A 17663-nucleotide genomic window follows, 5' to 3' on the forward strand; every position below is an offset into this window, starting at 1 on the left:
TCTTCATATTCAACAAGTGTCATTTTACCATCTGCATTTAAGTCATTTTAAGCTGACTGAACTGCAGAACGCGACAGGGGAAAGATTCAGTCTCAGATTTAGCCAAATTTGACTTTTTAAAGCACTGCTGTAGAAGTGACAAGAACGAGAATCGTGAATGTGATGATCTGCTGCGTTTAATCCAGTGCGCAGACAAGATCTCCTATAACATATTAAAAGCTTCCCAAATCTTTCTTTGCACCACACGAGCGCCGAAATGACCTCATCTCCTCTGCGGTGTGTCCCAGACTTCCGAAACACAACACAGGTATGCCCCTCGAGAAGGAGTGGGTGACTGTCAAAAAATGAAGATGTATTTGTCTGATCCGGACATAGCTATGTGACAGCCAGTGCGCCCCCCTGGAGAAAGCCTCACGCCCCGGGGCAGGAGAGTGACACACACACACACACACACAGACACAAACACACACAAACACTCTCCAAGGAGGAGTCACGGGGCAAAGGGGAGGAGGGGGGAGGCAGCGCTAGAGGAAGAGGGAGTGTATTTCTCTCGCAAACACACCTTCCCTCCTCCCATGCAAGAGAAAGAGTCACACACTCGAGTTTTTCAGTCGCGCAGTCGGCCACACACAGGTACACAGGATACAAGAGGACGAGAGACAGAGAACAGCCACTGGTTGCTCAGTTGCACTCAAGCTTTTCAAAGGAGGGCACTGACAGCCTGCCCTATGTGTGGCTCCTCTCAAGGCTTCACAGTAAGTGCGCAACATCCCTCTTGAAATTGTAGCTTGTTGTAATTATTCTGAAAGTTTGGACATATATGTGAATGTGTTTTTTTGTCTTTTTTTTTTTTTTGCATGACGACATTGTCCCACGCGAGTGTCAAATTAAGGAAAAGTGTGCTTCCTAGAGTCAAACCGTTGCATGTTGTCCCACGAGCCACAGCTGTGCGCCTTTGACTCATACTTGATTTTCAGAGTATATTTATGCTGTGTCACTGGGTTCGATGGTTTCGGAGTGAGCTGTCACGCTTGTGACAGTCATTCCGAGTCAGCTGTGGTAACACACTTCAGAGAAAAATAGAGTGAAATGTCATCCATAAATCTCATCTATTTACTACTTTTATTTAAGTTTTAGGGGTTTCGGAGTTTGGTTTCACTTCAAGTTGATGAGATAAGTCACATGAGAACGTACCAAATATTGCCAACCACAGACCTTATCTATCGCTATCTCAGAAAAAAAACCAAAAAAAAACGACGAACCTGAAAAAGGAAGTTGTGAGCATTGTCTTCTAATCACAAGTCTTCTCTTTCACTCTTCACCACCTCACCGTTTCATCCCATCAGTCGGGGGGCACTCAGCCTTTTTTCAGGGGCTGAGACACCTGAGAAGCGAGGGACAGACGGTAGTAGACAGACAGAAAGAAAGAGCACTTGGACCTGGCTGAGAGCCAAGTCCCAGGCAGTTCAGAGGAAGTCTGCTCGATTCACGGGGAGCACTGGTTTCCTTGTGAAAGTGGTCCTGACGTGCACAGGAACCTCCCTTATAGCCCAGGGCTTGTGATTTGGAGAGTCACAGGATGTATGGGACAGTGGGGGCAATGGGGCAGCAAACATGAAGGTTCCACTTTGAAGTTTGTTTGTCCGGTAGTTGATGGGAAAGTTAGATCCTCAGCCACTTCTCCCCCTCCTTAACGTCCCCCAACCTACTGCTGCTGCCTCCTCTGTGTCACATCTTGCACTCTGGAGTCTAATTTTAGCTCCATTCAAAACTTCCCGCCAGCTGTTGCTTGTATTGTCCGTGTTTTTCCCCTTAAATTGCAACAAAAAAGGTAAAAGGAAAAGAAGTCTTTGCTCAACAACATGTTTCTACTACTTGATGTCTTTTTTTTTCTGTAGGCCTCCTCCTCTCAGTGCACCGCAGTCATGTTAACCCCAGAAAGGTCACCGCAAAGCTCAGGGATCATCGCGGCAGCGATGCCGGAGACCCAGGACGTAGACGTGACGTCGTGGAGCGAGGCAGACTTCGAAGAGAAGTGCACTTACATCGTGAAAGACCAACCTCTGGAGGAAGAGTCTGTCAACGACAGCAGGACACGGGCTGAGAGATCCTTACCCAGAAACCTGGCCCTAAAACGGGGCTGCAACACAACAGCAGAGGTACTCATAAAGCAGACTTTTCTTGTTTACCTGTTAGTCACATTGTCCAAGGAAGTTGTTAGCATCACCAAAGCAGGAAACTGATGCTCAAAAATAAATCCTGAATATTTCTAAGTGGTATGTAAGCATGTACGGTAGTTGTTTATGTTTTGTGTAACTGCCGGCTCTCTGCGTCACCCCAACATCCTTCCATCCACTCATCCATCCTCAGGCGGGAAGTACTTGACATGTTGTTGTCTAATTTCAGCCTTTCCTCTTTCTGCTCCGAGGCAAAGAGAAAGGCACTTAGCCTGGGGGTCGCTATGATTAGTAGCTACGTCAGATTCCCAAAACTTTGTCCCAGGACAGTATTACACCGTAAAGCAGAGCACAAGCACCAAGAGCCAACTTATTTTGAATGGGAACTGGAAATGTCTTACATTTGACTGGCTATTTTCAACCAAGAATGTCTGGCTTTATGATGCGCTTTTTTCACATTTAAAAAAAACAAACATTTTTCCATGTGAATTACATGTGTTCATATGTGACTGACTTTTTTTTTTAGAAATGGCTAAATTAGAATTTTCACATGTGGGAAAAAATCATGGCACATTTTTTCTATTTTTCTCACATTTTAACGAAAAAAGAAAATATACATTTTCGCATGTGAATTATATACGTTCATAAGTGATTGGCTTTGTTCCACATCTGAACAACTATTTCCACATAGGAAGTTTACATTTTTGGATGTAACTTACATACGTTATTTTACCTGACCGGCTTGTTTTACACATGTGGATGATTGTTTCCATAATATGGAATCTATGAACAATCTTGTGGATTCAAAATGGCAATAGTGAGTTATAGAATAGAGGCTATTTATGTTTGCATGGACAAGGGCTAGGTAATGTGGAAGATACATGATAAAAGCTCCACCCAGATGACTAAATGTAAAAAGGAAACGTTAGGTTTCCTTATGCAAAGTTCGGGTTGAGCCTCCATAAGATGAAAGATGGTAGTCAGATGAGATCAGAGGAAGCAGCCAAGGCGTCTGCCGCAAAATACCTGTACTACCACTTTGACCTCATATTGAGGTCTGACTGGAGTCTGGTTGACAATGAAGAACAGGACAAGTTACAGCAATCTCTGACACCTAAAATGCAGCTGTCAGACAAGGCCAACGAACGCAAAGGGGTCAAACTTGCTGCATAACCCAGAGATAAAAGCATGCAGTGGTTGATCTGGCGACATACACCATGCCAGCCGTGCTCCAAGATGAAAGAGAAAGCACATTACCATTGCTTTAGGGGATCTGAACAAGGAGCACAAGGTGCAGTTGACTGGTCGGGGTGTGCCCATGACACCTTATATTCCCTTTCACACCCCAGAGGCTTTAGACAGCGGGGATGAGTTTCACACCTGCAGGTATCAGAACAAGAGCGGTGGTGAAATTTTAATATGGTAGAGAAACTGAAGATAACTCGGGCTGTTGGTTTATAAAATATTCAGCATGTGAAGGAACGAACGCATTCTGTCACAGGCTGACAAAGTAGTAATTTTCTCCATGGGAGATTTGTCATGACAGAAAATTATTTCCTTTTTTCTTGAGATAGCAATCATCAGGGGACAATTTTCCAGTGAAATGACCTGATCTTTTTTTTTTCTTTTTCTTTTAATTAACCAAGAAACAAGCAGGCAGTGGTAAAGTCAGATAAGAACGCCTGTAGTCCCAAGGATCTCATCCCTCTAATTATGTTTTTCAACCCTGAGTGCATCCGGCTGCTCGGGCCTCCAATTTGTGGAGCTACTCTGTTGTTTGATGATTTCATGTCCTCCCTGTCAAACAGGTGCTGGGGGTGACCAGCAAGGAGCTGATTCCTAAGGGGACACGTTTTGGCCCTCTGGTGGGGGAGAGCTACACCAATGAAACGCTGCCAAAGGATGCTGACAGGAAATACTTCTGGAGGGTAAGTGCGCTGCATGTGAGCCTCTGGATCTGTGTGTGTGTGTGTGTGTGTGTGTGTGTGTATGTTTTTCAAACCTGTTCACATCCTGTATCTCCATCTGGAGTCGCTGCTGTGGCTGTGGCATGGCACGAGTAAGCAGTTGTGGCCAAGGTCTGACATCCTGCGAAAGTGTGACTCCGCTTTGCCAACCCCTGGGGTAGCTTTTAAACAGCGGGTTTAAATTTGCGTGCAGCGTATGTGCCTGGCTCTTTGCATGGCTGTCTGAGGTCACACACACAGCTGTTTGGTTTCAGTGACGCAGCGGTTCTTCTCTCTCTCTCCGCTTCTCTCGGCAGTGGTATCTCTTGCCAGTAAACACACCATGTCCGCGCCTCTCCAGGCTCACAAAACTCTCACACTGACTAAGCAAGGAAGTGGCTTCGAGCCTGAGAACTTTTTTTTTTTTTTTTACAAATCAACCGCATCAGGACATCTTCCATTACACACAAGAGGCCGTCTGTGTGTTTCTACGGTTGAGAGTCAGCAACATCGAAATCATGCCACACCGACCAAATCTTGCAACAGCCAAAACACAGACCATCCGCTAACTTCACAGCCATGACTCAAGCGACAGCAGAGCTTCAAAGAGCAGACAGCATGAAGAGATGAAGAGACATAAGAGAGAGGGAGGCACATGTGTTCAAAGCAGCCAAATTTAAAGGTGCTCTGTGCAGTTTTGGTGAAGAAATTCAAACTGAGAATTTGAAAATTGACAATATTAATGAGACAATGATGCAAACACAGAAATATTCATTTTTTCCATAAATGAATGGACAAGCTGCTCTAAGGGGAAAATAAGTAAATAAATTTGAAGCTAGAAAGGTGGCAGGGTCCGCCACATGAAATTGTGTTTTCCTTTGAGGTCAGTTTGTTTCTTCACCTCATTCAGTCATGAAAATGAAGAGAGTTTGTTTATTCTTTATCATATATCTTTCTCTTCTGATTAAATTTCTCCCCCAAAACAACATGGCGCACCTGTAAAGCTTTCTTTTAAAAGGGCAGATGATGCAGCGACAATTCCTCCCCAAGGGCACTAGGTGAGAGTGGGCGAGTTAGAATAACCAGTCACAAAGTTCTTTTGTTTCGTAACCCAAAATGACTTGTGTGCCACAATCACAGACGACATCAGCTGAAAGAAGATACAGTCTTTACCATAAAGACACCATGAAACCTGTGGCATCATGGTTTCAGAATCAGACCTCGTCATCGTCACTGAAATATCTCCCATCTTGGTTCCCTAACGCTGCAGGTCTTCTCAGAGGGGCATTTACACCACATCCTGGATGGTTTGAACGAGGAACGCAGCAACTGGATGCGCTACGTCAACCCAGCCTGCGCTGTGGAGGAGCAGAACCTTGTTGCCTGCCAGAACGGTCTGGACATCTACTTCTACACCATCAAACCACTTCAGCCGGGGCAGGAGCTCCTGGTCTGGTACTGCCCTGACTTCGCCCAGCGCTGCAACTACCCTCCACTGGGCCAGCTGACGATCGACACTATTGGTAAGTGAGTGAGTAATATCAATGCAGTGAGTGTTTCTGGACAACTTTAGTGAACAGAAACTATTCTTGTGCCCACGCTTTGAGGCATATCTGTTATGTACTGTCATTGTGGAGTAATCAAAGCGCTTGGCCGACTGATGCACTCTTTGTGTGGGTGTTTAAGAAGTTACTCAGTCACACCCACAGCTCTTTTGTTAACGCAACACACAAAGGAGGAGAGTAGAGCCCTGAAAGCAGAGAGGATCTGTCTCCAGGTATTGCCATAGTTCCTGAGTAAGGTGAGACCAATTTCAGGACTTAAGGGCAATGTTTCAGTTTCCCTTTTTTTTTCCTAAAAAAAAAAAACAAAACTCCACAGCTGGCAGCTCTTCGACACACAAAGCATTTGTCTTTCATTCACGAGCACAAAGAGCGCACATGCCAGCAGACAGACCGCACGCACACACCAAAACACTCATTTACGCGCACGCTCACACACAAGAGGCTGCCTGAGGCGCTGACAGCATTCTGGCACGACTTCTTGTATTTATTTGGCTCTTAAGGAGGAAGAGGGGTAGGAAGCGCTCCAGTGACTACTTGAACTTCCTGACAAGGCAACCCGCTGACAGATTGATATCTCACTGAGTGTCGGCTGTTTGTTTGCTGAGAGCCGACCTCTCAGGAGAGGGGGAAGGGTGACGCAGGGGAGTACACGATAGATAAGGGTCGCTCTGTGTTTGTGTGGGTTGAGAGTAGGTGAAAAGCGCACGCAGACTTCTGTATTTCATCTTCCTCTGTTTGTCAGCTGGTGGCCTTTGTCAGCTCTTGAGGACGTCCTCGTGACTTGCTTTAGATAAAGTTGAAAGATTTGCTCAGATTAAACCCAGAGTTCGTAATCATGACCTGTGTGCAGAATTCAGGAGAAAGTAATATTATTTATGGGTCACTATAAATATTATTTTCCATTCCATTCAGCATCTTTTAGGATTATTTATGTCTGCCTGAAATCTGTGGGTCATCAGCCGCTTTCAGATAAAAAAGTAAATCCTTATCCCGTCCTGCGTGTGGTGGAAAACATTTACAAGTGTCCGTCTCTCTAATGCAAATAACATACTGTGTCCACTAAGTGTGTGCTATCTCTGTCCTGATCAGCCACCTATTGTTTCTCATGTGGTGTCCACTTTCATAGAGAGCCAGGGGTAGGCCTGGGAGACAGATCTTCCAGTCTATAAAGGGGACCCTTATATGCCTCTTTCCTTCAGTGTGTTTTATAGGTTCTTGTGCATGTAAGAAGGACAGCTGCTCTGTTGTTGTTAGTGATGCTGGCTCAGGCGTGTGTGAGCCGACCAATTAGAAGACACTGGGTTATCAGGAAGAGGGACTTAAAGAGACAGAGGGGGAAATATAGGGCTGCAGCACTGGACAGTATGAGAAAACTGATCTGTTTTGGGGGGGACTGAACATGTTAACCTATTATAGTCGTAACTAAATGAATTTGTGAACCTGAAAAATGAGCACGTCTCCTTTAAATCATAACACAACCGGTTCAGAGGGAATGTAAAGATGCACATTAAGGAACATGCACACCATCACATGAATTTGTCATTAAACTGAACGATGACACTGTTATGATTTTCCTGTTTCTGACGTCTTTTCCCTGTTGTTTATTTGTCCCACAGAACAGGGTCAATCTCAGGAGAAGAAGACAGGAAAAAGAGGACACAGCGTTTCTGAAATCCTCAGAGACGACCCTTCCAAATCCACCTGCTCCGGACGTCTGAACAGTCCCTTGCCTCCGACCAACCTCCCAGGGGTTTTCCCCTTGTGTCCCCGTGTTGTCTACCCAATCCAGCCCCAGTCGGAATCCGTCCATGGCCATAGATATGCAACTCTACCATCTCTGCCATCCAGTAGCCCTTTAGCTGCCAAAAGGCCAGTTCTAAGTAGCCCTGTCCCAGCCGGTTTGCACTTCACCCTTCAGCACAGTCAAGGCCCTGGCATTGCCAAACCTTACCAGGAGGCCTCTGTGTCTGATCGAGTCCATCCTGCTCTGAGGCATGCTCCCTATCTACTGCCTCACTACTCATCTGGCCTAAACAGCATTCTACCTCATTCATACCCACTTTACAGTGATCGACTGAAGCCTCACTTAACACTCTCGTCTCATTTCCTGCCTTATGACGGCTATGCACACTTCCTCCATCCTTTGGCCAATGGACACAAAGACTTGACACTTGCACTATCTGACACCAAACGAGACCTCATCCTGTCACCAACCGGCGGGCACAAAGACAACAAGAACCTCATATCCAAAAGAACAAACTACCTCAGGATCCCCTCATCTGACCTCAGAGATTTCAAACACTCTCCCCTCAGCAATGCAGACCTCACTACGCCCGCTGCATCCAGTGCCTCACCGATGGTCACGTCACTCCGCCGAGCGCTGCCCTCCCATGCACCCGGAGGAAGCTCACCGCCAGTGGGCATGGCCGCCTTTTCAGACCGCCTCCCTTCCAAACCCACCTCTGCCACACAGAGCAACACAGAGGATGCCATGGACCTCAGGAAGACCAAACAAGGGGGGCAGATTATTGGCTACAAGACTCTGTCGTACCCCCTCACCAGGCAGAATGGAAAGATCCGGTATGACTGCAATGTATGTGGAAAGATCTTTGGGCAGCTGTCCAACCTCAAGGTCAGTTCCTCTTCATAATATTAGTAGAGCAGGGGTGGGAAAAATGACAACCATGAACTAGAGAAGTGGCTAGAGAATATCAGGATTTACCAGCCACGACTCTTTCCTGAGTTTGACAGAAAATATAAAGTCTCTGACATGCTGTCCCCAGGTCCATCTGCGAGTGCACAGCGGAGAGCGTCCCTTCAGGTGTCAGACCTGCAATAAGAACTTCACACAGCTGGCCCACCTGCAGAAACACTACCTGGTCCACACAGGAGAGAAGCCTCATGAATGCAAGGTAAGGCTACAGCAGTTAAAGAAACAGTATACCACTGACTGGAAACATAGGGGACAGAAGGTAGCATTGCTCTGTCAAAGGAACCGAAATCTGCGTACCACCATCTCTTATACAACTTTTATACCAAAATTACTGTAAAAATTCATGTAAATGCCCTCTTAAGTTGGAACAACAAAATAGAAAGTTGGAGAAAAATTTGGTCCACAAGTGGCTGAATTGACACCATATGACACTGAAACATGGCGTATGAATGTGTAGTCACTGTATCATTTCCTCTGCTCCTCCTTGTCACTCAAATACTGGATACAGCTGTCAACATGCTGTTTAAATGCTTTGAACAATTAAAACGCAAAACAACTTCTTTTTTGCCATCCATGTTTCCATCCAGTAGAAAGTAGCATGGGAAGCTAATGAAGGGCTATCAAGCTTATTTATTAACATGTTATAACTGGTTGGTTAAGTAATTTTGAAAGAGACAGAAATCCAACAGATTCAAAAACATTCTCTTTTGCTCTGTTTTGATGCAGGTTTGCCATAAGCGGTTCAGTAGCACTAGCAACCTGAAGACCCACCAGCGGCTGCACTCAGGTGAGAGGCCTTACCAGTGCAAGCTCTGCCCGGCCCGCTTCACCCAGTTTGTCCACCTCAAGCTCCACAAACGCCTCCACACCGGAGAACGACCTCACCGGTGTCCCCGCTGCCCCTGCGCCTATCTCCACTTCTGCAGCCTCCAGGTGCATCTCCGAGGCTTCTGCCCCCTCTCACCCTCCGCCTCCACCGGACACTCGCCGGAGGAGCTACATCGAGTCAATGCCGAGATTGAGAGGTTCGATGTGAGCGAGGCGGCAGAGCAGCTCGAGGCCATGGCTGCAGAGGCAGAGATGGACACGGGGAATGTCATTGAGCTCATAAAAAAGATGGAGACTCATAACTCCAGTACCAGAGACAACTCTGAGCTGAGCATCTACAAGGCAAACGAGTGTTCTGCCGTTCAGCTGCCTCATGGCAGCCCTCTACCTCTAAATCCAACCAGCATCAAGCTGGAGTCAGGCTGCATATCAGAGCCCTAAGACAGCCTTGCTAATCCAGCCATATAATCCTTACAGGTCAACTCAGCAGCTGTCTGTTACTGCCCTATTTGAAGTAAAGCCTTGTCTCAATCATGGACTGCCTAGCCTACACTCTACAGTTGTATGTGAAGAATCAAGATGTTACCAGCACGGCCTGGGACCAAGGACTTGATTTAATTGATTTAATGCATAGTTAATTTATTCCGTTGCTAATAATGATCTAAAATGTGTAAAAGATTTGAGATCTGAGATTTCCTGCACTTTGTTTTGTATCTCTGCACCATTTTCATGGAACAACAACTAAACATGTCATCATGCATAAAAAAGTTTGCCCTTAGTTGTGGTTTCAACATGAGTGTTTCTGTTTGGCATGGCTCTGTAGCGTCAGTGAGCTAAGTGCCTCTGTTTGTGTGGTACATGTAAACTGGCTTGGGGAGTTAGTGACGTAGATAAACATCCTGTTATGAGTCTTGGGATGTTCACCACTGAGAAGTGTGAACTCATAAGCCTGGAAAAAAAAAAAAAAAACCTAAAATCATGTTCACTTTTAAAAATATCCTTCGTCTAATTTTTAGGCTTACGCTTGCATAATAAAAGTTTCAGTATTAATCAGGTGACAGACAATAAACCCACAACAAATGACTGTACAGCTATAAAACTAGACCTACTAATAAAACAACACACAGTCTGACTGTAAAAGAATCAGAATGACTTTTACCCATCATAAATTTGCGGCAGAAGGCCTGTCTTTCCGTGCACTGGTGTTCTGTGATCCTCAAATTACAACTTAAAAGGGTGTCAGGTGGCGTATTGTTCAAAGTGGCCGTCAAATGATGAGACAACTTTCAGAGCATGCATCCTCAATGGTGATGACACACTCCTGATCAGGTCACAGCGTGCCTACCACCTGCTGTGGGGCTACGATAGAATGGAAGAAGACAGTCCCAACAGGAAAAAAATGTTCTGTTAAAGGTGCATTATGTAGTTTTTAATCAGAAGAGAAAGAGCTTCTGACTGAATTTTTATGCCAAAAAACAGAAATAAACAAACTCTTTGTTTTCATGACTGAATAAACTGAATAAACAAACTGAGTTTAAAGAGCAACACAGTTTCATAATGTTTTAATTTGTTTATATTTGGCAGACCCCGCCTCCTTTCTAGCTTCAGTTGGTCTTCTGGGGACCTTATTTTCCTCTGAGAACAGCTTGTTTATTCAGTTATGGAAAAAACAAATATGTATTTGTAATATTATATACATATATACACATACATATATATTCATAATTTTGTTATATATATATATACATAATAAAATTCTGAGTTTGAATGACTTTAATCTGTGTGCCACTTTAACATAGATGAACAGTGCCACTTTAAAGCTGAAACATTCTGTGTGAAAATCCTGCAGACCTTGGTGTTCAATAAGCTATCAATAATCTATCATGATGAAATTAGTCGGATGTACCTCCAGTGAAACATTCTGGTATTTCTGACGTGGTCAGAGCAGGAGAGGAGGTAATGTAAGCAGGGCTGGAGGGAGGAGGAGGTGAGCTGTGCACAGCACCGCAGCGGACCGGACGGTCAGCTTGTAAACCGATGCCCCTTTAACACGGCGCGGTGACGTCATCCCTTTTTTTGACGGGGGGCAGGCAGCGGGAGAAGAAGGCAGCGGATGTACCCAGGGTGAAGGATGCCCAGGATAATGTCACCGCTTCGCTCGCTCTCCCGACCATCCGTATCATGATAAACGCTGTCGGGGCGCTCGCCCGCAGGATGCCGTCCGCGGCCCGGCGGAGCGGATGCTGGATCGCGTGCTGCCAGGCGGTGCTGCTCGGCGTGTCGGCGCTGGTGATCGTGGCCGAACGGACCGCTCGTAAGTGGGCACAGAATCCTCCTCGGTGCTAGCTGTGGTGGTGTGGGGCGGAGGGCGACTGTGAAGACATTGCAGGAAGGTGCCGCTGTGTTTGTTTGACTGAGGTGTTATCGTCGGCTGTAGTGAATGAAGCACGCTGTTGCTCAGCCATGATGCTTCGTGCTAGAGCTCTCCCAGCAGCAGGTCACACACACACACACACACACACACACACACACACACACACACACACACACACACACACACTATTCAAATGCTGTGATGCTGTAGCACAGTCGTTACTGCTGAACTGGCAGTCCTAGTCATGTTTGTCTTTTCTTTTAACAACGGCTTTGGTTAGCCCAGCTGGGTTGGCCAAACTGGGGCCCCAGGACCCCCCGAGAGGTCATTGTGCAGGGTCACAGAGCTCAAAATGACTGCATCCAACAACAGCAATAGGAATCACCATATATCTATTTATTTATTTTTTCTTTGCACCCATCCTCCAAAAACAGATGTTATTATAGGTATTACTTATTATCGTGTCTCAATGGATGCACATCTGGAGGCTGAACTGAACACAGTGTGCAGCACTTCCAGGTGTGATGATTCCCTGACTAAGCAGATCAATGTGGCAAGGACAGGACGCGTGAGAGACGAGGTGACTGGCTGTGCACACAGTGTGACTTTGCCTTCAGCAGGTATATCATTGCCAGAGGATAAAAATACTGTACTGTGCCACTGCTTCTGCACGGGCTCCTCACTGGAGTCAGGCTGTCACAGAAAATTGAGGCGTTGGTCAAAACGATCAATATTTCTGATCCTGAACAAGTCGTTACTTTCACAGTGCAAGAGGACTTGTAATTGCAGACAAATAATTGCAGGCTGTGCTGAAAAGCCAGGAGTCAGACTCCTCTTGGTGGAGCTTGTATCATCTCATTAGAGCAGCTTCCTCTTAAATTAAAGGACAATTCACTTCAGCAAGGTGGTCTTTAATTTCTCAAGGACTCTGCTGGCCTCTGCAGCTCTCGGCTCACACATGTGCTGGCTTTTAGGTGCTCCTTTTCCTTCATGACCTGCATGACTATGTGGTGAATCGGACCGCACTCTAAGGATATCAATTCTCCACTGGAAAACAAACACACAATACTTACACCATCTGTTTTTTGTGTGTGTGTATGGGTGTGTTAGTGTTCTACTGTATAGGGTTTTACCTTTGGAACGAGGAGACGCAATGGGCGGGCCTCACTCTCGGCCTCTTTCTACCGGGGACGGCAGTTCAGCTGCTCAGTATGAAATGGTACTACGATGACGGTGATGACAGGCGATGCTACCTCTCTGTCATACACATACTGCACTTGGGCATCTTCAAAAGGTGAGTTCCTGCAACTCCAGATATCGTATTAAAAAAAATATTGCATGGTGTGACTATATAAAAGAAAGCAGAAAGAATTCTATTCATATGAATCTGTCATTGAAACCTTCCCCAGGAGGTTATTGTGCATCACCCCTCTCGTATTTGTCTCTGGCTCCCTCTTGTGGTAGGTTGTGGGACTGTATGAGGTCTGTGCTGCGCAGGCAGGACTCAGTGGCCGAGCTCGGGGCTGCTGTCATGCAGCAGGCGGATGCTGCTGCTCTCTGGCTGCTGGAGGCCCTCGTCCTCACGCTGCCTCAGAGCCTGCTGCAGGCGTATGTCGTGGTGTCCACGGATGTGGGCATCATGTCCCCAGGTACACTGGTCTTAGCACATACCTTGTTTTTGGCATGTCATGTGTTGAAGACAGCTTCTGCATAAGATGTAAACCTTTTGTTTTTACCCTCAGTGGCCTATTGCTGTGGCCTGTGTGTGCTGTCAGTTTCCTGGGCCCTGGTGCTGTACAGCAGAGCCTGCTGTCTGATACGACCGGGCCACCTGGCCATGCCTCCGGCAGCCCTGCTGTGCCAGCTGGTGTGGAGGGCGGGCATGCTGGGTGCAAGGGTGACTTGCCTCATGTTCTTTGCCAGGGTGTTTAACTGGTGGGTCTGTGGAGTGGCAGGTGAGCAACAGCTCCTTATGTGCTTTTGAGTAGCTGATACCTGACACCCTTGCTAACAAATGATGATATTTACTTAAGTTAATGAGTGATGTAATTACACTTAGAGTGATGCAGCATGTCCTCCTAATCCAGTCTTTTTTGGTTGCTTCTCTGCATCAGCATGATACACTGCATATACATCCCCATACTGCGCTTTTAGTCTATTTTTACGTTGACCTCCAGGTTTCCACTGGCTCACAGCCTCCTTCTGGCTGGTATCACAGCAACCAGACATCTGCACTGGACCCTGGTGTTGGCGTGCCTTTAATGCCATAATGGGGCTCGTCCATGTCTTCCTCTTCCTCAATGTCAAAGATGGACCCTCGCGCTTCCGCATGGCCAGTTTTTATGCAGTAAGACTTCTGTGCTTGATTCCAATGCCTGTTTTTCCATATGCTGTTCTGTATTCCATGTGCACCACTGGCCCATCGACTTACACACACAGATGCACACACACACACACACAGGCAGATAGTTTGCATCGTCATCCTCACCTCCGCGTCCAAAGCTCACAGTGACGTAAATCTGTCTGTAGATGACTGATGGTGTGACCTTCTCCCCTCCTTCAGTTCATGCTCGTAGAGAACGCCACTCTGCTGCTGGCCGCCTCCGACTTCCTTAGCGAAGCGTCATGGGACAGCATGACCCTTCCCACCACTGTGCTGTGTAGCTTTCTCCTCGGTGAGTCACTCTCTCTATCTGCGCTCTCCTTGTTTTGGAGCAAAGTTGTCTTCAGTGTTATTATGTGTAATGTTTATAATTAGACTAGTGTCAAAATATCTAATAGCATGTCATGAGTAATATCACCCTAATGGTGATTCAAATGGGTTAAAAGTAATTCCACACAGGTAGTCAGACCAGCAAATAAACACTACTGCCCTCGTTAATCTGCACTAGAAATACAAGTCGATAAAACATATTACTATTATATTAATAAACTGGCACGTAAATGTCACATCTTCAAAGTCAACTGTGTCTTAATAAAGACATATAAAGGTGCTAGATCGCTCACTCATGTTCACAACAGTCAACTGTTGCATGATATTTTATCGGACAGTGTTTGACCTTGTGGATTAAATTGTGATGCATTTTGACTGTTTTCGGAGTCTTTTCGAACTTTCAGATTAGTCTAGTAATCGAAGTTTGAATTTCTCTTTAAACGGTCGGTGAAATTAGCCATTAGGAACCTCCCTAATTCTAATTCAGTCAAAGAAGATGTCTTTAGTGCTTCTCTGCTTAAAGGTGCAATATGTTATATGTATCTAAGTCAAGTTTAAATCATTCAAAAATTTATGAAAATTATAAATACAATGTAAAACAAAACCCAACATGCCGTCATGCTAAAAAGCTAGAATCAGATTATTGGCATTACTAGCTGCACAGCTAATAACTAACAGCTAACATCGGCAACAGTCACCGGTTACCCAGGTGATATGCTACCACCTGTAGGTTTGGAGTGTGAATTAGACATGTGGCCAGTTCTTACACATTGCGCTTTTAAAAAATACAGGTGAAATTACGGATACAGTGGGAACTTTAGATCCTCAAAAGATCTTATAATCAATATATTTATATGCATGATATTCAGCTATTTCAGTCAGCTCTACATTGTGATTTGGACTGTATATAGTAGAGCATGTATGCAATTTTTTCTGCAGTAGGAAGTAGTAGGAATTAATTTATATTAAGATTAGACCTGGAGCAAGACATTAAAAACACATTGAAAGTGTAATAAAACATACTGAATATTCAAAAAATAATTTATTCCTGTACCTGCTTCCCAGGCGGCACCTCTCTTGTCCTATACTACCGGTTCCTCCACCCCAAGTCAACCGAGATCTCCCAGGGTACGAACCACAACCACATGGGCAGCACGTGCATAGAACGAGGGGAGTCCTCCTTCTCTCTCAGGGACAAAAGCCTGCCAGCTCCCACCATACAAAACCATGGCAGCTTCTCACTCTCAGGTGTGGCTGGCTCTCTGCTGGAGCATCCAGGAACCTGCGGGGTCCGGCCTAACAGCTCCTGCCCTTGCTACCACCACCACTGGCTCCTGATCCGGCTGGCTCTGAAAACAGGAGACCTGGGGAAGATAAACAGAGCATATGGGGCTGGCGGAGCAGCAGCAATACTGGACATGGAGGAGTACAACCAAGAGTTTAAGAGTAACGAGGGCATGACCATAACAGCGGGAGGCAGCTGCGAGGGCATCTCCACCTCCGAGTCTCAGGGGAAAGGCCTCGCACCTCTCTCGGACTGCAAAGACGAGTTCCAGAGTGTGAGTGAACCCACGTCAACCGAACAACCTGAAGAGGAGGATGACAGTCTGGAGATGGAGAGCCCGATGGAGTCCCCCACGTCAGATTTCAAACGTAGCTCACCAGAGGGAAAGTCTGTGTTTGGTGACAGCCCGGAGCCATACTTCTGCCCCACAGAGTCAAGCTCAACCTTATATTTCAGCGCCGATCCTCAGTCTCCCAGCAGTGCCAGTAACCCCCGCTTGGACCGGGATATTGGGGGTCTGGAAATGGGGGCACGCCTCAACTCAATCCCCAGCGATCCTGCACTTCACAGAGATGTACGTGGGCTCATGGGCCGGGTTGGGCCACGCTGTACCTCCACTCCTAAACTGGACTCTGGAGTGCTGGACTCCCCATCGAGTGTCCCACATCTCACAGGTCCAAGGAGGCAGCTCATAATGTCCCGGAGAGATGAGGACAACAACTTCTAGCTTTCTCAAGACCGAATCAGGGAGGGAGCAACGGCTACGTCTCCGACATTAAAGGAGGAGTACACCAGCTTTTTGGAAGGCTGCTTTTTCATCTGCTCAGTGCTGCAGAAATGATCACCTCTAAATGTCTATATATTTAGTACACTGTGGGGCATAGTATATGCAACGATTCTGAGATACTGCTAAGCTAGCCTTCTCAAATCATAAGCTGTTTTCTAAAAGCATTGCTTTGCCCAAATGCTTGAAACACACAGGTGAATCCTTCAGCACCTTCAGTTCTAACACGAAAGAATATAATTAAAGAGCCAGTTAGCCACAAAGGTGGTTACGGAGCTCAACACACACATTCTACCTGATATCCAGTATTTCTTTTACATTATTTTGGCAGCCTCAACTGTGTTAAAAGTGAACACTGGTTCTGCCAGATTATAAGTACATATTAAATAAGTAGCCATGAGTTGTATCAAAACATCATAATATGCAGCTGTTTAATGATCTCGCACATCTGATGATCTCTATGTTACATACCGAAACTGCTGCTATTCATGTTAAAAACTGCCAGCAGTTATGAGAATAGAGAAATGATGCCGAAACCTAAACGGGGCAGGAGTGTGTGACCTCTGAGGCTTTACTAACTCAGCGTAAGCCTGAGCTTTGTTGGCTTCTTAAAAGCACAAGTATCGTCTGTATCATACGTCTATTGCTGTGATTCCTTTGTTATTCTCCTTAAAAAAAGAAAAGAAATCTCTTATCCCCTGAGAGAATGATATACTGTATTTTTTGTATAATCATGTAAACTGGCATTGCTTTGAGCAGGCAAACTGTGTTTAATGTTTTATCTTTATTTACATGTTGACCATGTAATTGCTAACAAAAAAAAGCGCGTTTTTTTGAATTTTACATTATGTTGGAGTGGGAAAAAAAATCATGTCTCAGGCACCAACTTTAAAAAGCTTTCAAATGTTTTATCGTGTATCAAAAAGAAGGGGGGAAAAAAGATGCTTATAGGATACTCGTTGTGACTTTTTTATGTGCTCTTGATTGCCATTTGTAGGGGAACAAATGCATTTTTTGCTCATCACTGTTCTGTAAAAGGGATGAGCTCCACTTAACAAGCAGTGAGACGGTGCTGGGTTTTTCTCTCGCACCCAGGTGACTGCCTATATGAAACTCTGAACTGTGAAGTGAAAGGCCACTGGTGGCTTTAAATAAGCAATAAATAGCCTACATATTGGAGTGACTGGAATGCAAGTGTTTTGTTATTATTTCATCTATATGTTTATTTTATGGTGTCAAACGAGTGTTTGCGGAGAATCTGGAGAAAACGTGATCCCC

General features: G+C 45.6%; 2 protein-coding genes and 1 long non-coding RNA gene across 4 annotated transcripts; 2 read left to right on the top strand and 1 right to left on the bottom strand.

Annotated features, from left to right (window-relative positions):
- Nucleotides 1-618: 618 nt before the first annotated feature.
- On the top strand, nucleotides 619-10813 carry prdm1c (PR domain containing 1c, with ZNF domain). The gene is made up of 7 exons (XM_037085943.1): nucleotides 619-755; nucleotides 1899-2159; nucleotides 3986-4105; nucleotides 5394-5646; nucleotides 7305-8320; nucleotides 8472-8600; nucleotides 9128-10813. Exons 1-7 carry the CDS (start codon nucleotides 729-731, stop codon nucleotides 9668-9670), a joined length of 2349 nt encoding a protein of 782 aa, XP_036941838.1. The 5' UTR covers nucleotides 619-728; the 3' UTR covers nucleotides 9671-10813.
- A 246-nt stretch (nucleotides 10814-11059) lies between these two features.
- Nucleotides 11060-17564, top strand: xkr5a (XK related 5a). The gene is made up of 7 exons (XM_037085944.1): nucleotides 11060-11543; nucleotides 12714-12897; nucleotides 13068-13252; nucleotides 13346-13558; nucleotides 13781-13950; nucleotides 14167-14278; nucleotides 15382-17564. The coding sequence occupies exons 1-7, from the start codon at nucleotides 11411-11413 to the stop codon at nucleotides 16326-16328; spliced, it is 1944 nt and encodes a 647-aa protein (XP_036941839.1). The 5' UTR covers nucleotides 11060-11410; the 3' UTR covers nucleotides 16329-17564.
- LOC119012291 lies at nucleotides 11743-15506 on the bottom strand. Of its 2 annotated transcripts, none has more exons than XR_005072437.1 (4): nucleotides 15371-15506; nucleotides 14092-14306; nucleotides 12737-12905; nucleotides 11743-12650 (listed from the first exon to the last, which is right to left on the bottom strand). It is a non-coding gene; the product is annotated as an uncharacterized LOC119012291 (long non-coding RNA). The 2 variants fall into 2 exon arrangements; XR_005072438.1 differs by having other exon boundaries at nucleotides 12737-12911.
- Nucleotides 17565-17663: the final 99 nt, after the last annotated feature.

Source organism: Acanthopagrus latus, chromosome 22 (assembly GCF_904848185.1).
Source record: "Acanthopagrus latus isolate v.2019 chromosome 22, fAcaLat1.1, whole genome shotgun sequence".
In the NCBI taxonomy this organism is placed as follows: domain Eukaryota; kingdom Metazoa; phylum Chordata; class Actinopteri; order Spariformes; family Sparidae; genus Acanthopagrus; species Acanthopagrus latus.

What these genes read in the sequence shown, in the direction of transcription:
- xkr5a (XM_037085944.1), top strand. Translation starts at nt 11,411, where the DNA reads ATGATAAACGCTGTCGGGGCGCTCGCCCGCAGGATGCCGTCCGCGGCC. An exon ending in GCATGGCCAGTTTTTATGCA is followed by an intron (nt 13,951 to 14,166) that starts GTAAGACTTCTG and finishes CCCCTCCTTCAG; the next exon opens with TTCATGCTCGTAGAGAACGC. An exon ending in GCTGTGTAGCTTTCTCCTCG is followed by an intron (nt 14,279 to 15,381) that starts GTGAGTCACTCT and finishes CCTGCTTCCCAG; the next exon opens with GCGGCACCTCTCTTGTCCTA.
- prdm1c (XM_037085943.1), top strand. Translation starts at nt 729, where the DNA reads ATGTGTGGCTCCTCTCAAGGCTTCACA. An exon ending in GGCAGCTGTCCAACCTCAAG is followed by an intron (nt 8,321 to 8,471) that starts GTCAGTTCCTCT and finishes TGCTGTCCCCAG; the next exon opens with GTCCATCTGCGAGTGCACAG. An exon ending in AGAAGCCTCATGAATGCAAG is followed by an intron (nt 8,601 to 9,127) that starts GTAAGGCTACAG and finishes GTTTTGATGCAG; the next exon opens with GTTTGCCATAAGCGGTTCAG.